The following is a 23,189-nucleotide window of genomic DNA, read 5'->3' as shown; positions in this document are numbered from 1 at the left end:
AATCATTAAAAAGTACTGGAATAGTAGGGTAGCACAGTGGTTGAGTGCAGTCCATGTGCAGTGCAGATAAGTATCCAAAGTTGTGTGTTCTCTCCCAACATGTGCCCTGACATTGGCTGTTTGTGATCAGTCCATTGTTTGACCGGATGTGTTGAGGAAAAGTGCAATAGGAACTGATTGTATGCATGGGACACATTCAAAAACTATGGAAAATGAATTGGAAAACTTGGGTATGCAAGATGATTCAAGTTTAATTTTCATAATCTTGTCATCTTTATGGGACAAATAGGCTACATTTTCAAAGTAAATCATGAATGTTTAAAGAGTTTAAATCGTGTGAGCTTGTCAGAGTTTACTTGAAAAAGTCTGCGGGGATCCACGTGTGATACATCACCGCCACGAAAATCACGACAGTTAACAAGTAAAAAATGAAGAAGGCGATGTCGATGATTTCCGCAACTCGTCGAAAGCGTTTGGGCCGAGGCGCGTCGTCGCCGCTTGCCGCTTCCCGCTGAGCCGCGCGAACCTCCTCCAAGAAAAGTCTCAGCTGCTCGCGCTCTGACGGAGGTCCGACTTGAACGGGCAAACCTTCCGCTCTCTCCTCCATGGCATCTGAAAGGATACAGGAGGGCTGATGATCTCCACCAAGGAGCTGATGTTTTCATCGCCATTTGAGCTCAAGCTAAAGCGAGTTTAGAAATGGATTAGACAGCGTCCAGGCACCCACCTTTCTCCTCCCGTTTGTCCGAGGGAACTTCCCCATCAGACGCTTTTGTTGGCTTCTTGGCAAACTTATCATCCAGGTCAATGATGAAGCCGACCAGCATGGCCTCCAGCACGCTGATGCTCACCAGGGCAAACACGCCCGAGCAGAAGTTGGCTGAACGGCGGGAGAGGCGGCGTCAGCGAGAGCGTGGCGCGACGGGACCGACGTACGGGAGGCTCGCTCACCAATCATGGGCAGGTTGTCCTCGGTGGAGGGCAGCAATTCCTTGAGGATGAGCAGCAGGACGGAGATGGACAGCAGGACGGTGACCTTGAAGCTCAACTTCTCGCCGCGGCCCTCGTCGATGAAGAAGGACGCCACGTCCAGCACCAGCAGGTAGAAGAGCGGCACGATGAAGATGATCACGTACAGCATCGGCTTGCGCTCGATCAAATCCACACCGACCACCCTACGAGCTCCACGCGAAAGCAGAACTTCTCTCCCGAGTTGCAACATGAGCCGTTTATGTGGTCCACGTAAAGCTAAAAGTCGCAAAAAGTGACACCTTCCCCACTGACGTAGCACGAGAGACGCCAATGAAACGTTTTAGGATTCACAAGAAACTTTTCCGCTTTGGATTTTCAAAATAAGACAGACTTGCCCAGTTTTAGATGACGTAACTTTAACGTCGAAGGATATGCAAAGTTGGGGTTGCTATTATTGTTATATACATCATCTTCCTGGTTGCAGGGCTGCTCGTTTCGTAGCCCAGTACGCAGCTTCGTAAAATAAAACTAAAATTATGAGCTCGTCACATGACCAATCCTAGAACAAAAGCCACATGTACTGAGAAATTCAAAGACAAACAAGTGGCAGACTAAATGTTGTGTTACAAGTCAAGAGTTGTGTAGTTTTGTTTGGAACCGCCCTTACGTGCTGCACTGATTACAAACAAAATGACAACGACTGCGTCATCAACGTCATATCGTGGCACGAGTCGATCCTGTGATGACACGTGGATTCTTTATTGTATTGCAATTTTTGTTATCTTAAAATAAAATGTATTTTTGATATATTGTATATGTACGTAAAATATGTTTAATTGGATTACCTGATTGTTATGTTGTGAAAAAAAATGACACGTGGACTTTGCACGTTGGAACGGAGATAAGAATGACAAAAAAAAATTAAGCGTCATGCGAACATTTTTAATCATTAAAAAGTACTGGAATAGTAGGGTAGCACAGTGGTTGAGTGCAGTCCATGTGCAGCGCAGATAAGTATCCAAAGTTGTGTGTTCTCTCCCAACATGTGCCCTGACATTGGCTGTTTGTGATCAGTCCATTGTTTGACCGGATGTGTTGAGGAAAAGTGCAATAGGAACTGATTGTATGCATGGGACACATTCAAAAACTATGGAAAATGAATTGGAAAACTTGGGTATGCAAGATGATTCAAGTTTAATTTTCATAATCTTGTCATCTTTATGGGACAAATAGGCTACATTTTCAAAGTAAATCATGAATGTTTAAAGAGTTTAAATCGTGTGAGCTTGTCAGAGTTTACTTGAAAAAGTCTGCGGGGATCCACGTGTGATACATCACCGCCACGAAAATCACGACAGTTAACAAGTAAAAAATGAAGAAGGCGATGTCGATGATTTCCGCAACTCGTCGAAAGCGTTTGGGCCGAGGCGCGTCGTCGCCGCTTGCCGCTTCCCGCTGAGCCGCGCGAACCTCCTCCAGGAAAAGTCTCAGCTGCTCGCGCTCTGACGGAGGTCCGACTTGAACGGGCAAACCTTCCGCTCTCTCCTCCATGGCATCTGAAAGGATACAGGAGGGCTGATGATCTCCACCAAGGAGCTGATGTTTTCATCGCCATTTGAGCTCAAGCTAAAGCGAGTTTAGAAATGGATTAGACAGCGTCCAGGCACCCACCTTTCTCCTCCCGTTTGTCCGAGGGAACTTCCCCATCAGACGCTTTTGTTGGCTTCTTGGCAAACTTATCATCCAGGTCAATGATGAAGCCGACCAGCATGGCCTCCAGCACGCTGATGCCCACCAGGGCAAACACGCCCGAGCAGAAGTTGGCTGAACGGCGGGAGAGGCGGCGTCAGCGAGAGCGTGGCGCGACGGGACCGACGTACGGGAGGCTCGCTCACCGATCATGGGCAGGTTGTCCTCGGTGGAGGGCAGCAATTCCTTGAGGATGAGCAGCAGGACGGAGATGGACAGCAGGACGGTGACCTTGAAGCTCAACTTCTCGCCGCGGCCCTCGTCGATGAAGAAGGACGCCACGTCCAGCACCAGCAGGTAGAAGAGCGGCACGATGAAGATGATCACGTACAGCATCGGCTTGCGCTCGATCTGCACCTGCGAGCAACGTTAGCGCCAAGCAATTGTGGGTAAAATTATGAACGGTAACATGTGACTTACTTGTGATGGTTTCTAAAATTAAATCAGATTTCAAATTCCCCTCACAGGGCCAGCTTGCTGGCCAACGATGATGTCGGCAATTGTAGGCCTTCTGATTGGTAGGTCAGAACAAAGATATTTTTATTTGAAACATTATGATACATCAGTATGATGCATTTTATTCAAACGTTTTATGTTTTGTTGTAAATGGCTCCAGATTATTTGCGTACTGTTGTATTGGGATTGGTCAAGTACGGATGGATTCAAGAATTGCCGCATGCGGTATTAGGACTTGGATGAAGTCAGCCAAGTACCCACGAAAGCCCGCCACTGAGGTTGAACGGGTAGCGGAAGTAACTCGAGCGAGCGGAAGTGAATCTGACGTGACAGTGAAAAGGCTCAAACCTCACATGGTAAATCAGTACACTCATTCTGGGATTTCCTTTGCCGATCACGTTTGAGTCGATTTGCATGTACTTCAGGCTCCACTCTCCATGAGTCACCATGGACTGCTCCGAGATGTTTGTGATGAATTCGTCGCCGCTAATGGTCCCGAGTTGAATGCCCTTCTCTGATTCGGGATCAGGACAACACCCGTTGAAGAAGCTTCCTTCCTGACTCCCGCCGTGGTATTTTACCTGGCCTCCACTCTTACCGTCCGTGTTCATGGCGCTGAAGGTGATGGTGCAGCTCTGCCGGTCAAAGGGGAACGTTTTGAGGTTGAGTGTGCACGTGGACGTCAGCCGCTGACGGGCGCTCATCTGGAGCTTTCCGTTAGCATACACCGTCACGTAGTTACTCTTCTGGATGCTCCCGCTGTCTGAGGCACTGTGAGCACATTGCAACATTCAGTTAGTTCCCTCACTAAAGATAGGGGAGCAAAAATTGAAGTTGTCGACTGTACGTGGTTCAAATTTTCAACCAAAATGGACAACTTTCTTGAGTATTTTCGGGCATGCCTTCTTGAGACTTTTTGCAGGTCTCTTTATGACCGCATGCCAAACACATTTTATGTGGTGAACTGAAATTGTATTTGGGGTCTGAACAAGCAACATTGAAAATTCAAATTTAACTGTTATCATTAGCATTATTATTATGATATGAATACTACTCTGACAGTGTAAACTAAAGCTACACGTCATCATCATCATCATCTGCTGCGTAAATGCAGTTATCTTAGTGTCAGATGTCACTGCATTGTTTACCAAAAGTGGTGTCTGGGGAGTGTGTGTAATCACATGGTCAAATTAGGCACAATGCTGCTGCAGTTTAGTGCATCCATTAAGTGTGCAAACAAATGCACGAAGGTCAACGCAAACATTTACAGTGCAGTTCTATTTGTACTCGTTGCTTACACATTATATTCTGCAAACGCGGGAACACTGCTATTGAAATAGCTCATAATAGTGCCAAATGATGACATAATAGTCACGTCTTGGGTTAAAATGAATCTATGAAACAAAAAAGGCTCACTGCAGCAGCCACGTGAGTGCCACCTGCTCTTACATGATCAACAATGATAAAAATAATAGTCAACTCACTCCTCTTGAATGTTTATGTCGGGTGTCCACAGCATGGACCTGGGAATGGAGAAGTGGGTGATGTTGCAGAAATCGGACGGCTTCCAAATGAGGAAATCGTTTTTCCAGACCTGTCAACACAGAACAGTAAATATAAAACAACCAGTACACAAATCAATTGTTGATTTGATTGGCTTCAATTCACCGTTTGGATCCACACGTGGCTCATGAAGGTTTGAAGCTTCTCGTCCTACACCACAAAGAAAATATTTTTTAAAAAACTAAGTACATAAAAACATTTACTCAGATGACTTAAAAAAATTGTTTTTTCATTTTGTGAACTATAATTACTTCTTTACGCATTGTCTTTAAAATAAAAGAAGCAGGCCTTTCCATTGGCAATAGATTAAAATGCAGACTGATAATGAATGTCATTTAAGTATTTCCCCAAAAACGGACACTTATTTGAAAATAAGATGTTTGGCAAAAATAAAGTTCCCAAAAAATGCACAAAAAAGACTTACATGGTACAAAATATTCGACGAAAAACACTAGTGTTTTGCATTTCAATTAAAAAATACTGAAATACTTCCCTTTTTTTTTTTACTCAGTAACAAACAAAAAAATACAATTCTGAAATGTTATGAAAAAATTAAAAAATATGAGATGAAATCAGAAAAACAATCGGAAAAAACTACTATTAGACATTAAAGTATGAATACACTGAACCAAAAAAGGCAAAAAGGCAAGGAAAATACACAATTCTGACAAGGAAATATTAAACTATCAGAACAATCTCAACATTTAAATTCAGTGAAAAAACAAACTACTGAAACTGAGACGGCAGACACTAACAGACAACATCTCTCTCTGATTCATGAAATACAGAATGAACAATTATTCAAAATTCTCACTGTAATACTGGAATTGTTATTATGGTGAATCGGTCGACCTTGTCATCCCCGGTACATATTAAGTACGCCTTTGAAACCCATTTTGGTTTGTTGTTTTTCTTGCGACTTACCACCTGCAAGATGCCGAAGAGCAACATGTCCACCTGCACTTGGGTAACCTGCTTCCAGTCCTTGACGGGCCTGACGTTGGCCAGGAAGTCGTTGGAGGAGTTCAGCTTCAAGTGGCTGAGCAGATCCCGGTAGGAGCAGTCGGACGCGTGGCTGCACGTAGCTGCAAGCACAAGTGCAAAAAAAAATATAAAAAAATCAGCAAGATGCCAAGACAAACACCTTTGAAGGAAAGCCAACTGCGTCAACTCACCGGCCAGGCTAAAAAGAACAACGGTTCTCCAGGTCGACATGGTCGTTTTGCCTCGGCCGCTAAAACGGCCGCGTTATAAAAAGTATGCGGTGGGAGACTTGCGTCAACAGCAAAACAATGAGACAGTGAAATCGGCGCAGCCCTCCTTTCATCTATTCTACCCAACGTGACAAATTGAGTCAACAGCATAACAGCTGCGGAAGTTTGCGCACACGTAAAATGTGAGGTCACACATGGGCCGAGTGAATATAATTCTGGGGCGTCCTCAGTCATTCCGTTTGCAAAGTACAGTTCAGTTGTGTTTAACTTTGATGCACAAAGCGGTTGTCAAAGTACTTCCACAGATTAAAAATAAATAAATAAACTGATCCGCAAAGACAGCAACATGCAACATGAAATTTGGTAGTGATAAATTGCTTTATAGTGAGCAAGCATACAAAAAAAGTCTCAAGAAGCCATGGCCAAAAACACACAAGATACCATTTTCCTTTGAAGCAGCCGTTTTAGGATCAATGAGACAAAGTTTTAAAAAATTCAAACCCTGAAGCCAGTTTCGTTTAGAACAATGAAATTTGGATGTCAGTCATGTCATGATTAGCCCCACAAAAACCTCAAGAATAATAGGCACACGGTCTGCCATTTTGGCTCCAAGTCACCATTCACAGTCAAAGCACCCCTGCAGTTTTCTATTTATTTGTTTAGTTAATTTTAATTCAGCCCCCAAGCCAGTTTGGCTTTACAACATGATAATTGGTAGACATGTTGATCATGAATAGACCCACAAAAAAAACCTCAAGAAGCCATGTCTGAAAAGACACAGCAAGTCTACAATTTTGGTTTTGAACAGCCATTTTTTTTTTTCCCCCCCTTTTAAAATGTCAATTGTATGTGAGGGGGAGTGTAAGAGGGGGGTTAGGGGTACACGTCAGTGGGCAGCTGGAAGTCTTTGAAGGTGTAAAAGGAGATGTCACCGGCATCCACCACGGCAAAGACCACTTGGACGTCACCACTCTGGAAGCTCAGCTGCTTGATGGCTGCCAAGTCCGGAACGGGCCCGCTGAAGCTGGAACCAAGTACAAGTACCGGTCAAATACAAGTGAGAGATGGACACTACTTGGACAAAAGTACTGGGGCGCCTACAGGAAAGGGAAAAGTGAAGAGAATGCCAAGGGTCCATTTTGTAATTAAAAAAAAAAAAAAAGTAATTTGTTTAATATTTTGTATCACTGTTAAAAAATATGCCTTTGCGTGGTTTAACCTTCTTTCTAATATTTTTTTCATTTTATATTTTAAGATTTTCTAATCTGATATTTTACTCATTTCCATATCAAATTGTCTGTTATTTTCTTAAAATACAGTACTGTATTGTGTTTTTGTCATGTTGTTTTTTTGTTCTTTGATTTGATCAATTGTGGTGTTATTATTTTGTGGTTTTGAGCGAAAGTATTAAGACATCAAGTGACAGCAAGTGAAAAACAAAGCAAATGTGAGAATGGACCATTTTTTATTTCTTCTGTATGTTTTTTTTTCATTACATTAGTCTAAATGTAGTCAAATTCACATTATTTGCCACATATTTTCCCACATTTTGTAATAATTGTGTCATTCAGTTTTTATGGATTTTGAATTGAAGCATCAGGAAAACTAAAACTAAAGAAAACCTCGAGTTTGGACACAAGTATTAGAAGACCTACATCAAGTAAAAAGTGGAGAAAAGGGTGAAATTCTGCTTGGCATAATGGACAAGATGTTTGCCTCAGTAAGTACTTTGGTCCATCTGCCCCATGATTGTTTTGAAAGCAGAGATTGACGTGTGTTGACAGAGTCCCACACAAAGGATGAATTCATATCAAAAGGCAAACAAGCTCCATATGAAAGTCAACGCACCTGCACACACACATGCGGGCAAAGGGTTTCCCCGGGTTGCTCTTCTTGAAGGTAGCCACCGTGTCAGGTTGGTAAACATTGAAACAAATCCTCCACTCCTCTGAGGCCTTCAACCTGAAAGAGTGCGGAGCAGGTGGATCCTTTACGTCCCGCGCTACTGTACGACCATTTTCTTTTCACAGGAATAAATCCACGGGACATTCAGTGAAAGCACTGCTGATACCTGGATGCTCCCTCGAGCAAATGTGTGGACTTGATAACGCTGATTTTGTCAAGCAGTTCGCCTGGAAGTGAAAACAACAACAAAAAAGTGACGTCAGATTCAACTACCGGTAGGTTGCTGCTAAACGGCAAGTTAAAAAAAACAAAAGAAAAAAAAAGTTTTAAGTATGTTCTAATCTGCTAGACAGGCTCTATTGTCAGGTGTTCAGCTGGCCTACCTGTGGAGATGGGTTGGGTGTGGTCGTGTAAAGGAGTGACTTCCCTCTTCCACAAGTGTTCCGGTTGTCCGCCGCGTCTCCCTCGCCGGCTCGTCAGAAGCTGATGATACTCGGCCCAGTTTCGGCACTGTCGTACCTTCACATCAACATTAGGGTTTCAAGTCTAGGTTAGGGTTTCAAATTATGAAAAGGATTTCAAAGTACGGTTCAAAGTATGATCTGAAAATAGGGTTTAAAGCCTCCCGCACACCTTTTTGTCTCTGTTGACATCCCGGTTCCTTCTCCGATTCGTACTCTCCCTCTCTCTGTCCTTGGCAGACATCTTGACCTCGCGCTGGTTGAGCCTCCTCGTCCACGGTATGACGTCACACTCACCCACCGTCAGACCACCAGGAAGCAGAGACGGGTCTGGAGAGGCCAAGCAGCTGGAGTGGCCACGCGGCGAGGCCACGTCGGGGAACACGATGGAACCGTCCCAGCGTGAGGAGCGGCGACAGGTATATTCATTGGACTCGTGGCCGGCGAGAGGGTCCGTTATCCACCAGAGTCGGCCCCCGTTGGAATCTGCCAAAGGGCTTTGGGCCACCGAGGTGCCGGGCGAGGATGTCGGCTGAGATTCGGAAAGTGTTGGATCTTCTTCTGCTTCCTTTCGCTTCACATCGGGCACTTCCTGTGCTTCGCTGTGGCTGGATATGAATGGAAAAAAATAGTAATAATCAAACTCTACTAGCTTGAAATTTTTAGGGTTTTTTATACGTTGACGTTTTTTAAACTTGGTTATTTAAGTTTTTACTTTTGTTAGTGTCTGTTGGACTGTCACCAGCAGCTAGCTTGCCGCCTACTTTTTTTTTTTTTTTAATGAGTGATACCTGCAAGTTGCGCCGGGGCTGTCGCTGCGCTTCCTCTTCAGCGTCCTCCCGCCTCGTGACTGCGGCAAGTTGAGTTGCCTGGCGTAGGACGACGGTTCCGAGCTAAGGATAACACAAAAACACGCTGATGTCACGTCACGGCTTCAAGCACCTCAGCGCCCAGCCACTGCGTCCCCCATTACCTGGCATCGAACCTGAGCACCACGTAGCCGAGCCTCTTCAGATGTCCAAACACCTTTCGTGAGGGAACAAGAGGAGTTACTAAAACGGGTTCTTTTTTTGTGCACTTTTCTGTTCTTGCCTCTTATCAATTTGGTGATCATTTCGGCTGTGTCAAATTTTAGAAGGAATTTTTCTTGTATTTATAATTTTGCAATTGACTGTGTTTTACTCATACATGTCTTTTATACTATGTTGGCAGATTTTGCACCCGCTGGCCATAAATGTGCTTGTTAAATCATACATCAATCTTATTTTCTGTGATATTTAACATTTTCGGGTTTTCCGTAAAATCTATTTTTCCCCATTGTTTTTTCATGAAATTCTTGGATTTTTTTGTACAGCAATTTCAGGTAAAATCTGACCAAAAACACTAGGTGAAATAGGCTGAATTATTTAAATTTTATTTCATCATGTCATTATTATGATTTTATTAAGACAACGATTATTGAGTGCTATTTTTCTAATTTAAATAAATCACATTTGTGAGATTTTCTGGGGGGATGGCGTAACAGATTATCGGCAATGGCATTTATATTAATTTCAATAATGAACAATGATTTCAGATACAAATGTTTTGAGTTACAATCATGGTAATGGAACAAATCTAACTCATATCTCTAGGCAACACTGTACCTAAAAAATACTAATGCAGACACCTCAATTTTGTTGCAAATCTTATAGGCAAAACTCAAACAACACCAAAGCCCCATCCATCCTATTTGTTATATTGAAAATAACTGTTTGGTTCGAACATTTGAGGAGGACACAAAGGTTATTAAGAGCACTTTTGCTTGCACCTGATACTGCTGCAGGCTCACAGTGCTGGAAGATAGAAACCATTCAAAGCCGTCCTGGATGGAGAGTGGGAGGTCCTGGTAGAACACCTGCACGTTGCCCTGGTACAGAACGGCAAAGTAAGCTACGGCACGGGCTGCGAAAAAGAGCTGCACAGGGCGTTAGCCCCCACTCACACACTCCATCAGGTAGAGCGCCTCTTCGGGGAGGAGGCACTGCTTGCCATTTGCGGAGAATCCCATCGTCTGCCAGAACTTGCCCTGCGGAACGCAAGTCAAAGGTGAGATGAAAAGGCCATTCCACACTCCCTGTAAATGACGGTATTTTTCCCAGTTGTTGACATGTAGCTGTTCTGTACAAATGGTACTAACACAGAATGAGAAAGGATGGAGGGGATGAAGCTAAGACACTCACCGCTGGAGACTGAAGCTCCACAATCTGCTCACTGGGAATCCACACGGCCTTTACCAGATTACCTCTACAAAGGAAAAAAAAAAAGTCAAAAGCAAGCCACACATAATGAAGGCATCATCATGATCACGTGTCCGCTCACAGCCTCTCCACTCGCTCCTCCGACACCAGGCTCCAGTGTTCGCTCAGGCTTTGTTCCAGACGCGCACGCTGCTCCTCAGAGTCGTCCGGGTAGAAGTCTTTTTGACTGCGGACTGGGATCTTGTGGCTTCGGCTACGGGCCGAAAACAGCTCAGAAGGGCTGACACAAGAGAATGGAAACATTCAAAACAAATGACATACATTATTTAAAGCACAGCTGTCTTGAAAATTGAACCATGACAAAATTTTACTCTTCTTGCTTTCTTGAAAACTTGTAGCTGTAGGGTGTCAGAAAATGGGGTCATGTCACCCACCCTGACTTGTAAACTAGCTCCTCAACTCGCAGCCATGTTAGTGTAAGAAATTGCACACCAGAGGGGACAAGCTTTGGCTCGATTTATGAAAAACAGGCCTGAGCAGCTAAAAACTAGAAATAATCACCCAGCCCTAATATGAAGATACACTACGTGTGGTATTTGTTTTTATCAAAACACTAAGTGGAGCGCGAGAGAGCCTCCGGGTTCCGTGGAATCAAAACGGAAAGTTTAGCTCGTTGACAGGGTACTCCAATCATGACACAGTCGAATAACATGAATCATTAATAAATTACTGTATGTATGTTCACTACGGTTGTTTAGTGCATTATAATTGTGTATCCTACATGTTTAGCTACCATAAATAAATCAACTGCGACCAACGTGTAAATCGCGGAATAAAAAAAAAGCTCAGATTAATTCATATAAAATATCATATAAACGGCAAATGTATATAATTACCACTTAATACACTTAAATGTACAAACGAAAACGAAACGAAACGGCACCTTAATACTTCGCTGTAAAACTTTGGCTCGGCATCATCCTTCTTTTGGTCCGCCATCTTGGTAAGGTCAAATGTTCACGCACTTCCTTGCGCTCTGGGTCCTAGTGCCACTCATGTTCTCCGAATCGCCCAACACTCAAAATGAGATCGTGGTTGACCGCAACTTGTCAGTTGTCATCTTTGAATGAAACCTGACGTGTCGACTGTGCACTCAAGAAAGGAACTGCGTCGTTGCCTGTTCATTCCATATCAATTAAAGCGACAAAAGCCTGCTTTTAGAATTTTAGTGGGAAAAACCCAAGTTCTATTTAAATTTCAGCTGCTTTGGTCTTTCATCATTTTCCGAAGCTTTTAAGTCGCTGATCAGCGCTTGAGGATGTCTCTTTTGCCACTAAAAATTATTTAGTTTTCCACAAAGCTCCAAGGCACGGACGGGGTTCGAACCCGCGATCTTCGGTTTACGAGACCGACGCCTTACCACTTGGCCACCGCGCCTGGTAGTGCTAAACACGCCCGTTTTACGTTTTTTAACTCGGAATATGTCCTAGTTTTTGGGGAATTAAACATCTCTGGAAATGACTGTTTGTGACTTAATTGCGAACACCACGTTAACATTTCTGGTGTCGTGTTCATCCTCCCGGGATATTGAGCCACAAACAATTCGAAGTAGGACTCAAACAAGAGACTATACATAATATAAATCGGAACATGACTTCTATAAAGTCTCACCCGATGATATTTGGAGCTTTTTAGTCGCCTTTGAGTGACAAGACTGAAAGCTTCGATCGCAGTTAGCACGTCAGGTAGCTCTCTTGCTAGCGTGTCGCCATTGGAGGAGGAGGACTGACGTCGTATGACACTACCGGAAGAAGAGTGACGTCGAAGTGGGCGCGGCTCGGCACAGGGAAGCAAGGCAATGTCCGCCCCGAGAAAAGTGCACTCTTCTGCCGACCAGTTGTGATGTCTTGAACGCTGCCCGCTCATCCCGTCGGGTGGTGGGTAGGCTGCGTTACACTCTCGGCGAAATCAGGATTCAAGTCGGCCGATGCGGTCAGTAATATTTGTTGTTCGTTTGTTTTGAGCCGTGGTAGCTTGATAGTGGCTAGCCGGTTAGCTTTTCGACATGTTAGAAGGCGAAGCGAAGATTTCATCTACTTCTCGTTCAACTGAAGCACAGTACATCACATCATATAATGAAGTATAATCTAAATTAGCGATTTCTGCAAAATTGCCGCACTTGGGCCTGAACATACGTCCAAACAATGATCCGCCTGTGCTTTTCACACAGAACCCAGCAAAGAGTATTAAATGATCGGCACTGTGAACGGAACAGCCACAATCGCTTTCAGCACAACAGAAGAAATGTGTTCCTGGTGTGAGGCTTCACCCCCAGTCACAGCCACTGTTATGGAATGGATGAATTCTATTTCTATTTATCTGAATGGGGGGGGAATATAATTCAGTTTGCAAAGACATTTTAAACTAATACAAGTTGTGAACTGAAGCTTTATTGTATCAGAAAAACTGGGACTGGCGTGTGGTGTTTAACACTTGAGAAGGAAATTGTGGCTATTTCTGGCAGGTCCGTCTGCGATCGTCAACGAATTGTGCATTGTGCTGTGACCGAAATTTGGGAATAATTACTATGAAATTAAAAACCAAACAAAGAGAACTACATGTGTTGTCTCAAAACAAATCCTTAATAAAGTCTGTTTAGCTTATTGCTAACAAACAATGCAAAACACTACTGACAGGCCAAGGATTAGCATCAGTGTCATGGTGTCATTACCCATTTAAGCAATGGTTATTCAAACAGCACCACATTGACAGATAATATAATTCAAGTAGGAGCGTGGTCAGAAAACAAATGAAAACCTGTACGTCAAGGCACTCTGATACTGCAGCTGTTTTGTCCCGTCATTGGAGTTGAAATTGACCTATTTGGTAACATGTCTCTTGCAGAGGCGCCGTGTAGCCGGAGAGCCTGTCCGCGATGCCGCTGGTGTTGGACGCCGTGTGGGCGCTGTGGAGTATCACGGCGGGCATCTACGACTACTTTCACACCAGCGCCATGGAGGAGAGGATCCACACACTGGAGAACGTACTCTCCATACACCAGTTTGTCATCGCGGGCCTGTCGGCGGGCCTCGTCCTGCTCATGACTTACATCCTGTGGAGGAAGCACTGATGAGAATAAAAGGAGATGACGTGCGCATGCTCACCACCACAAAAAGGCAACGGAATGGACCAAAGTTGTTCTTTTGTGTGTTCAGTGTTTGTTGATTTTCGCTTGTGTGACTACTTGCCGCCCAAGGCGCCAATGAGCTAACTTAAATGATGTATGAGCCAAAACCGAAACAGGAAGTGCACTGATTGTTTTTCTGGCTGCTTTGTCGTCTATCTGCACATCTTACACGCATAATAAGAAAGTAATGTTGGGTTATTTTGAAGATTTTATCATGGTTAAGAAATGCAGCTTGCCACATATTTGACCATCAAGTTAAACTGCAATCTATTGCCTATTTTTTTCTGTTAATTTTGTTTTCTTTTGTTTAACTGTTAAACTTCTCTGTCGAGTGCAATAGTGCATTGTTGTTCTGACAAACCATTAACATGGATAGCCACGCTGAAAGGGAATATAATGTTGGAATAATAAAAGCTCATCAGTGATGAATTTGGTTGTTTTTTTTTTTAAATGTAAAAACCCATTGTTTCACTGTTGTCAAATTACAGCCAATTGATCACTGACCAAAATCTGTTACAGAAAGACCATATAAATTTAAAGTCTTAAGATACCATTCCCACATTCTATAGTATAAAGATTTAAACCTATCAAAACACACTTTAAACACAAGGTGCAATACAAGTGCGATAAAAAATGAAACTGTTGAGGGAATGTAGAAGAAAAAGATAATTTTATGGGTTAAGCCTGAAAAAACTGCCACATGTACTGTAATGATATTAAAACTTAGTTAAACACATTCTAAACTTATTAGAGCATAAGAAAAACCCGTCAAAATATGTTTTAGCCTACAATTCCGCTATAAGTAAACCGTGATATTACCTTGAGGCCGCTTTCATTTCATACAGTTGAAAAGGCAAACGCCCCCACCTATTAAACGGTCGCGTTTCACAAACAAACGCTTTGATTGGCTTGAGCACTCAGAAGGCGGGATCTTTCAAGGCATATAAAAAGTCAAGCGTCCCAACCAACGTTGGTCAAGGATAAGACACTATCGCCGGAAAATCAAAACTGACATATTGGTCTCCAAAATAAAACTAATAGTTTGGATATATAACACCACATTCTAGTAGTTGTTATTAGGTTTATTGGGGAAAAAGTCAATATCTAATGCTTTATGGAGTGACAAACAGTACACATATATTTAAAAAAGAATAACACAAGTCAATATAGCTTGTTGACAGCAATCAGCATACGTATTTTGAAAACCGGATCACAGATGTCTTTGCTCTAACATGCGATGCTTGAAGTTGGCAAAAGGCGCTCAATCACAATTTGCAGGAATTTGTTTGAAATTGCGAACTTAAACCTCACTTAATGTGCATCAAATGCGTGTGTGCGTTTTTAATCAAATGGTCGGTTTTTGTATTTTTATTTTTTTTATGACGAGGGCGGAGAATCGCTTCGTGCTAGTTAGCTAGCCAGGCTAAGGAAGTTAGCTGCCGAACGGCGGCTTCGGGTTGCTCTCGTCTCCCTCATTTGGAACCTCTCGGCCGGCCTCTCTAACCCCGCCGCGCAGAAACGCCTGACTGGAGCCGCGCTTGGACATGGACTTAAAATAAATAAAAGCACCCCCCCGCTGCGTATAATTGCCCGCATCCCCTCCGCAGCTTTTTCACAAGCTCCTCTTTTTTTTCTTTTTTGACAAAGAAAACCAAGGCAAGTTTCTTTCTTTCCTGACAAGCAAAAGCCGAAAAAGCTCCCCTGGTTCCGGCGGATGGCTCCACACAGGCACGGCCCTTCGGCTGGAGGCCACCCGATGACTTCTGCTGGCGGCGGGGCGAGGGCGAACGGACAGTACACGCCGTCGTCGTCATCATCATCCTCCTCCGACGCCAAGAAGCCCAACATGCAGCTCGTCCAAGCCGACCACGAGTTGTTCCTGGAGGCCTTCGAGAGTGAGTTTCCCCCGCCGAAATTCAACCTTTCAAGTTATTGAATTCGTTCAAAACGAGTTTGTTCGGGTATTGTTGAAGTGGTCATCTTGTTCTGAATTCACCAAGCTCTGCTTTTTACTATTTTCCACCGTCATATCTTCTTATACAATCATTTTGAGGGCAGGTCGACCTTTCTTTTGGGGACATTTCCTCAAACGGTGTTGTTTCTGTTGATATTACAAAGTCATTAATCGGTTCCATTGTTAAAAACATGCCCAAAAAGTCTAAAAACATGCCCCACAAGTCCAAAATAAGTATGAGTAATATTCCAGTCAAGTTGACATGGATCAACAGTTATATTTATTAAAAAGTAATAAACTACAAGGAACTGTTGATGATTGACTATGAATGTTGGGTGTTTTTTGGGGGGTTTCAGAACCGACCCAAATCTACAGGTTTCTCCGCACCAGGAACTTGATAGCAGTGAGTTTTCTTGACACATTTTTTTAGGTTTAATTTAAAAACTTGCTGATGTGGAGTTATTGTAACAATAGCCCGTTTCCTTTCCAATTGTAGCCCATATTCCTGCACAGGACTCTCACCTACATGTCGCACAGGAACTCGAGGAATAACAGTAAGAGGTAAGAACACCCCCCCCAAAAAATGTTTCTTTAAGTTGTTGTTTTCCTTTTCATTTGACTGAAAATCAACTGGTTTTTTAAAATTTTTTAAATATTGTTTCCACATGTCCACCTTGACTGATTACTTAGCTACACAGACTGAGTGTTCATCCTCTTGACAATTGAGCTCAGTTGTTCATATTGAAAGTTCATCCTCTTTGTTAGATGTCAGCGGTTCACTTTCGCTTCCTGCTAAGTGCGATTAGATGCCAGCGAGAGCACAAACTACAGACACAAACTCGCAAAAGTGCTTTCTGATTCGTTGCGCGATACAAGCGGCTCATATTCTTATGTCTTGAAGCCACATTAGGAGGTCTTCACAGGTGTTTTCACTTAACTCCACAGGCCGCCTTTGCCTCGCGTACAAATCAACCAGTTAAAAGTGTTTGAAAATAAAGCCTAAAGTATGTGAGCCTCAGGAGGCAGCTGCGCACTATAAAACATACTGATAGCTTTTTTTAAAAAAAAATACACCAATAATGTGCAAATGTGTGTATGCATTTTTCTCTCTGAATATTAATTGTACAGTAAATGACCAGCATCAATCACATTTCACACTGCACTGTTCACCCAATTTCAGCCGCATCGCTTAGTCTTTTGTTTGAGTGGCTGCGTGCGACCAGTCGAGAATCGCTACTCGTGACTTTTCCACAGCGTTATTCGGCCAAAAGATGTCTCCGTGACAACAAGGCGGACAATGGCGCAGAGCTCCAACTGTTATGATTGCTAACACGTGTCGTTTGTTTGCCCCAGGAAAAGCTCCAAGGTGGACAACCTGCTCTTCCGAGTGGAAAAGATGCAAGGAGACCAAGAGACGCGCGGGTAATTCGAGAACTCCGCTTGGGCACAACCAGCCTGACCGATCGTGTATTTTCCACTGCGGCTCCACCTGCTCGCTCTGGCTTAATCCATTGCAGCCTGCCCCCAAAACAAAAACATTTGCAATACGTTTTTTCCTCCATGTCAATATCTAATATTTTACTTCATTATAACATAATATAGCATTATTAAATAGAATTAAAAAAAAGTAAACAGCTTTTTCATTGCGGCTCTTTCTGCTGTGCACAACTTGGCCACTAGGGGCAGTATAATGCAGTCCTCCAGACACAATCACAGAAAAGTTTCAAGTGAATATAGACGTTGCTCAACATCGCCACTTAGAAGCTATTTGTCAGCCTGTCTATGGCATTTCCCATGATGTGTTTGCATTAAGCTAGCAGGTGCATGTGGCTGTTTATACTCAACGCCGAATTCTCTTGTCCTCTTTGATTCCAACTTCATGCGGTTTTCTCACTAGCTTGGCGTCCAATCTGCAGCTCACCTTCACCGGTTTCTTCCACAAATCAGGTGCGTTTGCGTCCCATTTGCTTTCGTTCCCGTCAGCTCATTGGTTGACTTGTTGCTTCTTTTTTTTTTTTTTTGGTCATCGTCAGGGCAACCGTCCCAGGATAGCGAGAACGAGCAGACCTCCGTGTCTCTGGAGGTCCTTCTGGTCAAAGTCTGTCACAAGAAGAGGAAGGTGAGGCGGTATGATGTAATCAACCATCCCATTGTTGTCCCGTGAAAACCTGCAAGACAATATTGACCAAAATGTCGGTGTAGTGTTCTCACTTTGACAAACCGCGGAGCTTGCTTGACGCGAGCGTGGTCCCTTCCCGTCCAGGATGTGAGCTGTCCGGTCAAGCAGGTTCCGGCCGGGAAGAAGCAGGTCCCCCTCAACCCCGACTCGACTTCGGCCGGCGCTCCTGGACATTCCGGAAGCTTACCGTGCCTGCTGGTCCCGAGCAGCGAGTTTGAAGCCAGCAACTCGCACATGGTCAAGTCCTACTCGCTGCTTTTCAGAGTGTCGCAGCCCGGATATGACCATGGGCCGGCCCTCCACGGACTGGCAAATGGAGAGGCGCGCCAGCACACAGGTCAGCGAGGGAATTACGCATGGCCTTTCAGTCAAGTCACAAACATCTTGTATTGGATTGGACGTTCCCCCCCCCCCCCCACACAAAAATCCCATTATCAATTGTGTCCAATTTTTCTCATTCCAATCCAAAATTCTGATTTTCATGAAAATGCTCCCTAGTCGAGTGAGAAGAAAGATGTTCCAATATTTTTTTTTTCCCCCCCAATCCAGAGTTGTCTGAGGACGTGATGGACAAGAAGAGGCGGAGCTCCCCACTCAGGGAGGACGGAGAAAGCACGCTGGTGGCGCAGATGACGGTCTTTGATAAAAACAGGTGAGGCACAACATGTTGACGTATTTAAATATGTAAATACAATGCATGCGTGTTGTGTGTGTGTGCGTGTGTTTTTTTTTTGTTGTTTTTTTTTAGACGCCTGCAACTGCTGGACGGCGACTACGAAGTTTCAATGCAAGAATTAACACAGCAATGTCCTCTAAACAACATGACGGCAACTTGGGAGACAATACTGGACACAAAGGTAAGGAGCTGAGTGCGTGTGAGCGTGTTTGTGAGTGTACAGATTGTCATTCAAATGTGTGCCGCGTGTGTGTGCGTGTAGCACATGCCTCCGCTGGAAGCGTTCTGTGACAGTCCGACTCTCCACTTCAGTCTGCGTTGGACCAGCGAAGTCTGCGACGCTTCCACGGCCCCCGTGGCCAAACCGCTGGCCACCCGCAACTCTGACGCCAACCAGGAGAGCAGAGCGCCACACGCGTCGAGGAACGCGGCGGCGCACGCCGCGCACGGTGAGACCCTCGAGGCGTTAACGCGCTGAGGACCCCCCGTAGAAGGTTCTGGAACCGACTGACCGCCAAGCGTTTGCACGCAGCCGCGAAAGAAACCAGCAACTCAGACAAAGTCCACACCAGAGCCAGAGAGCACGTCCCGGCGGAACCTCGACCAAAGCTACGCATCTTCTACCAGGTAAACCGCAGATAAAACATCCTACCGGGTAAGGGTAAATGACATCTCCTACGGGGTAAACTACAAGAAAACCTTGCCTAGTAACTGGTAAACTACAAATAAACTCCATTTTCGACCAGGTGAACAATGACTCAAATTCATCTTTGGCCATGTGAACTGCTATTAAATCGCCTTTCACGAGTATACTTGGCCGTGAACTTGACTTTCTACAAGGTTAATTGCCAATCAAATTCCAACCAGGTGAATTAATCCAAATAAAAGTACATCTACCACGTGAATTCCCGTTAAACTTTCACTGGGTAAAGAACGAGTCAACTGCGAGTAAACTTGAACTTTTACCAAGCAAACACAATCTTCTACCAAGTATTAACTACTTCAACGTGAACTTTTACCAGGTCATAGTTATAAACTTCTTCTCCTAGTACTGAACCTGACATTGTACTAGGAACAGTACACCACTAGTAAACTTGAACTTCGTCCGGGTAAGCTATTAGTAACCTAGTAGGCTGCTAGCAAACCTCTTTTTCACTGGGTACGCGTCTAGTCAACATTGCCTTCAACCAGGTAAACAACCAGTACAAGGCAAACTTCCAACTTTTCCCAAGTAAACCACCAATCAATTTGACCTTCGAACCACGTCGACTAGAACATGGTCACTTTCTCGCGGGTGACCTCCCGGTCGACTTGGTCTTCTACCTGACCGCTACTAGCCGACGCCTACCGGCTAACCGCGACTTTGGACCTTGTGTGCTTTGCGCGTAGTTCCAGTACAACAACAACAGTCGGCAGCAGACCGAGGCCAGAGACGACCTTCACTGTCCTTGGTGCACCCTGAACTGCAGGAAGCTGTACAGTCTGCTCAAACACCTCAAACTCTCCCACTCGCGCTTCGTCTTCAACTATGTGGTGGGTGGACGCAATACATCAAAAGGACGCCACGGCAGAGTGGCTAAGCGCCGGTCAATGTTGCTGTGGCGCAGCCTCACCCCAAGGGAGCCAAGATCGAGGTGTCCATCAACGAGAGCTACGACGGCTCGTACGCCGGCAACCCCCAGGACGTCCACGGCCAGCCGGGATTCGCCTTCAGCCGCAACGGACCCGTCAAGAGGGCGGCCGTCACTCGCGTCCTGGTCTGCAGGTACGGACGGGACGGGGGCGGGGAGCGGCATCCTCTCTGGCGCCGCGAGCGGACTTGTTGTAAGCGCGTTTGCGTCCGCGTGCAGGCCCAAGCGCATCAAGCCCAGTCTGTCCGAGTTCTTGGAGTGCGAGGACGGCGAGCGCCAGCGCCTCCGCTCGTACGTGAGCGGACACAACCGACTGTATTTCAGGAGCGACAGCTGCGTGCCCCGGCCGCCGCAGGAGATGGACGTGGACAGCGAGGACGAGAGGGACCCCGACTGGCTCAAGGAGAAGACAGCCAAGGTCGCGACACAGCCGCCGACACCGGCCGGCAAGCGCGCCGGACGTTGTCGGAATCATAGAAAGCTTCGGTTTAATCTCGCGGCGTTGCTGTCCAACGATGTTGTAGTTTTGGAATTGAATTCGTGAAAAACGTGACTCTCCAAACTTTTTCAGTCAAATCTGAAAAAGGATGTTGTCATCTTCAAAAATGTGTGACTTAAAAAAAACGGAAATACATAATTCCAAAAAGTTTTAGGAGAAACATTGTGATTTCATTTTTTTTTTTTTTTTTAATCTGGAAAAAAAAAAAGCTCGAGTTGGCCATGAATGAGCTTTCGATTAATTGTGCCGATCAATAGAGGTATGCGATTCTTTCGATAATTGTTTCCATCGATGTTTTTTTTTTTTTTTTTTTGGCGCGTCCGCAGCAAATCGAAGACTTCACGGACGTGAACGAGGGCGAGAAGGAGATCATGAAGCTGTGGAACCTTCACGTCATGAAACACGGGTTTGTCCCCAAATGAAGCCGCTCGGCCGGCCGCAGCCTGCTCACGGCGACGTTGTTTGCCCGCAGCTTCATCGCCGACCACCAGATGGACGAGGCCTGCCTGCTCTTCACCGAGCTGCACTGCGCTCACCTCGTCCGGCAAAACCTGCGCCGCAACTTCCTGCTGCACCTGGTCAGCATGCACGACTTCAACCTGGTCACCACCAGAACCATCGACCGGGCCGTGGCCCGACTCCAAGCTGCCGCTCACCGGGACAAACACCCGCAGCAGGAAGACGAGGAAGAGGAATGGGAGACGGCGGCGGAGTCTCAGATGGAGACGGACCAGGAGCCGTCAGAGTCTGAAGACGCCAGCAAGTGGCAGGAGGGTTCGAGCGGCGTTTTGAACTGATCAATGGCGGAACCCCAACAGAAGTTTGTATTTGGAGCCGCCTTGGTCATTTTGGACATCGAGGCCTGGCAATTCAGGATCACAGAGCAGCCTTGTTTTCACGATGATCCTAAAACTTGAGGACTTTGACTCTGTTCCTTACTGACCTTGGAAGGGCAACCAGAAAACCCCAAACGAGACTTTGTTTGGAACCTTTGGTCTAACTTTTTGGACTTCCAAAAAAACTGGACTAGGGAGATACCAGGACTTCATTTTTTCCCCCCCGATCGTTAGCACAGAACTTGAGGAATTGCCCATGTCCGTAGAGATCCCAAACTGAACTTCTGTATTCGGAACCTTCCATCAACTTTTGGGACTTTGTGGCCTTCGAGACTGAAGAATTCTCAATCATACAAGCACTAGAATGGCACGTTTTTCAGTTTGCCGAGATTTTGCCCATGTTTGTGACTGACCACTGTTGCCAGGGCAACCACTTGTTTCGAACCTTAAGTCTAGTTTTGGACTCTGAGACCAATTCTGGATCAGGGAGACACCAGAACAGCATATTTTCCTGTTTGTTAGAACTCTGTTAACACAAACCCCATAGCAATCTTTTGGGTTTTAAACCTTCAACTTTTTGTTACTGTCAGGTCTTAAAGACAAAAGAATTCTGAATCACAGAGACATCAGAATATCGTGTGTCTTTTGTTACCTCAAAACTTAAGGATGCTGGGTGTAAACATGAACAGAACATTGAATCTGGGGCGACCAGAAAACACACTCTAGACTTTTTGTTTGAAGAGTTAGAACAACTTTTAGCATTCCAAGATGGAGTCTGGACCTAGGAGCAACCAGACCATCATTTTTTTTTTCCCCGTTTGTTTTCCATTCTCCATAGGGCAACTAGCTAACTTTCACAGAAACCCAAAGTGGGACTTTTTGTTCAGACCATTCAGCTTGTGACTTTTAGGATGTTAAGATGGAAGAATTTTGGATCCAGTTTATCCAAAAACTTGAGGACTTGGTCTAAGACTTGAAACACTTGAATCCACCAAAGAGGACTGCAGGTTCCGTTCGAGAGTCCGATCTGGGACCAACATCAAGATGTTATCACGACATCAGAAATCAACTTTTTCTTCTGCCGCGCTTGTCATGTCTCCAACGGTGCTGTTTTTTTTTTTTTTTTTTTCTTCCCCTCTCTCCAAGAACTGATCCAGAATCTTTGTTCCCTCTGATCCGATGTTGCCTTTTCTCAAACATTAACACTGAATCTGAATTTGAGTGATCAGTAGAAAATCAAAGTCCAAACTCAATAGTGAAGCCAGCAATGTGCAGAAGTGCCTTAATGTTACATTCTTCCACAACCCAGTAAGGGCCTATTCAGACTGTGTATTGTTTTATGAAACTCCACTCGGGATACTTTCTGTTGATGTCCACGTTACAATTAAATAACCAAAACCGGACTTCTTTAACACCATGCATGTGTTAGCTCAGCATGGGAAGCAATCAGGCGCTAACAGTACTTTTTTTTTTGTGTGTGTGAGACTCACGCCACAGCAGCAGGACATCAAAAATGTACCTGCTATCAACTTATGGTTATCTATTAAAAAGAGCACATTTTTACACTTCAAAGTCTCGCTCACTAAAACTTGCAACAAGCAACATTTACAAAATGTGTACAGTAGAACTTTCAAATCATTATTTGAAGATAAAAGCAGCAGCTAATT

The 23,189-nt window shown here is 44.7% G+C and overlaps 3 protein-coding genes, 1 long non-coding RNA gene and 1 other non-coding gene across 7 annotated transcripts; 2 read left to right on the top strand and 3 right to left on the bottom strand.

The window, feature by feature from the left end:
- Positions 1–231: 231 nt before the first annotated feature.
- LOC147134096 (uncharacterized) lies at positions 232–6,057 on the bottom strand. Its single transcript, XM_086056142.1, has 12 exons — positions 5,916–6,057; positions 5,665–5,825; positions 4,846–4,890; positions 4,662–4,771; positions 3,776–3,948; positions 3,531–3,691; positions 2,868–3,078; positions 2,644–2,796; positions 2,273–2,528; positions 952–1,304; positions 728–880; positions 232–612 (listed from the first exon to the last, which is right to left on the bottom strand). The coding sequence occupies exons 1-12, from the start codon at positions 5,953–5,955 to the stop codon at positions 353–355; spliced, it is 2,076 nt and encodes a 691-aa protein (XP_085912268.1). The 5' UTR covers positions 5,956–6,057; the 3' UTR covers positions 232–352.
- Positions 6,058–6,826: 769 nt separating this feature from the next.
- tsen54 (TSEN54 tRNA splicing endonuclease subunit) lies at positions 6,827–11,937 on the bottom strand. 3 transcript variants are annotated; one of them, XM_086056068.1, is made up of 12 exons: positions 11,504–11,937; positions 10,682–10,840; positions 10,543–10,606; positions 10,305–10,388; positions 10,131–10,229; positions 9,294–9,346; positions 9,112–9,213; positions 8,493–8,928; positions 8,243–8,378; positions 8,026–8,086; positions 7,803–7,916; positions 6,827–6,978 (listed from the first exon to the last, which is right to left on the bottom strand). In XM_086056068.1, exons 1-12 carry the CDS (start codon positions 11,557–11,559, stop codon positions 6,828–6,830), a joined length of 1,515 nt encoding a protein of 504 aa, XP_085912194.1. In that variant the 5' UTR covers positions 11,560–11,937; the 3' UTR covers position 6,827. The 3 variants fall into 3 exon arrangements, with proteins under 3 accessions (XP_085912194.1, XP_085912195.1, XP_085912196.1); XM_086056069.1 differs by lacking the exon at positions 11,504–11,937 and adding an exon at positions 11,354–11,404; XM_086056070.1 differs by lacking the exon at positions 11,504–11,937 and adding an exon at positions 10,932–10,955.
- On the top strand, positions 11,884–14,176 carry LOC147134093 (uncharacterized). Its single transcript, XR_015090159.1, has 2 exons — positions 11,884–12,552; positions 13,465–14,176. It is a non-coding gene; the product is annotated as an uncharacterized LOC147134093 (long non-coding RNA).
- On the bottom strand, positions 11,926–11,997 carry trnat-cgu (transfer RNA threonine (anticodon CGU)). The gene has a single exon. It is a non-coding gene; the product is annotated as a tRNA-Thr (tRNA).
- Positions 14,177–14,970: 794 nt separating the features above from the next.
- Positions 14,971–22,925, top strand: LOC147134092 (polycomb protein suz12-B-like). The gene is made up of 16 exons (XM_086055454.1): positions 14,971–15,642; positions 16,058–16,104; positions 16,198–16,262; positions 17,055–17,123; positions 17,599–17,648; positions 17,735–17,820; positions 17,965–18,217; positions 18,430–18,532; positions 18,629–18,737; positions 18,819–19,005; positions 19,089–19,183; positions 19,946–20,089; positions 20,164–20,321; positions 20,407–20,605; positions 21,013–21,092; positions 21,159–22,925. The coding sequence occupies exons 1-16, from the start codon at positions 15,462–15,464 to the stop codon at positions 21,481–21,483; spliced, it is 2,151 nt and encodes a 716-aa protein (XP_085911580.1). The 5' UTR covers positions 14,971–15,461; the 3' UTR covers positions 21,484–22,925.
- Positions 22,926–23,189: the final 264 nt, after the last annotated feature.

The sequence above is a fragment of the Filicampus tigris genome, chromosome 16, assembly GCF_054856515.1.
Source record: "Filicampus tigris isolate MCC_2025a chromosome 16, RoL_Ftig_1.0, whole genome shotgun sequence".
Lineage (NCBI taxonomy): Eukaryota > Metazoa > Chordata > Actinopteri > Syngnathiformes > Syngnathidae > Filicampus > Filicampus tigris.
The sequence above is the reverse complement of the archived record's forward strand: the minus strand, read 5'-3'. Positions and strand labels throughout refer to the sequence as shown.

Excerpts from the sequence above, each read along its gene's own strand:
- LOC147134092 (XM_086055454.1), top strand. The coding sequence starts at position 15,462 with ATGGCTCCACACAGGCACGGCCCTTCGGCTGGAGGCCACCCGATGACT. Across the intron at positions 18,533-18,628 it reads ACGGTCTTTGATAAAAACAG|ACGCCTGCAACTGCTGGACG; the intron begins GTGAGGCACAAC and ends GTTTTTTTTTAG. Across the intron at positions 21,093-21,158 it reads CTTCACGTCATGAAACACGG|CTTCATCGCCGACCACCAGA; the intron begins GTTTGTCCCCAA and ends GTTTGCCCGCAG.
- tsen54 (XM_086056068.1), bottom strand. The coding sequence starts at position 11,559 with ATGGCGGACCAAAAGAAGGATGATGCCGAGCCAAAGTTTTACAGCGAA. Across the intron at positions 10,607-10,681 it reads GAGGAGCGAGTGGAGAGGCT|AGGTAATCTGGTAAAGGCCG; the intron begins GTGAGCGGACAC and ends TTTCCTTTGTAG. Across the intron at positions 7,917-8,025 it reads TTGCTCGAGGGAGCATCCAG|GTTGAAGGCCTCAGAGGAGT; the intron begins GTATCAGCAGTG and ends GCACTCTTTCAG.
- LOC147134096 (XM_086056142.1), bottom strand. The coding sequence starts at position 5,955 with ATGTCGACCTGGAGAACCGTTGTTCTTTTTAGCCTGGCCG. Across the intron at positions 4,772-4,845 it reads GCCACGTGTGGATCCAAACG|GTCTGGAAAAACGATTTCCT; the intron begins GTGAATTGAAGC and ends CTGTGTTGACAG. Across the intron at positions 3,692-3,775 it reads CAGCGCCATGAACACGGACG|AGAAGGGCATTCAACTCGGG; the intron begins GTAAGAGTGGAG and ends ATCCCGAATCAG.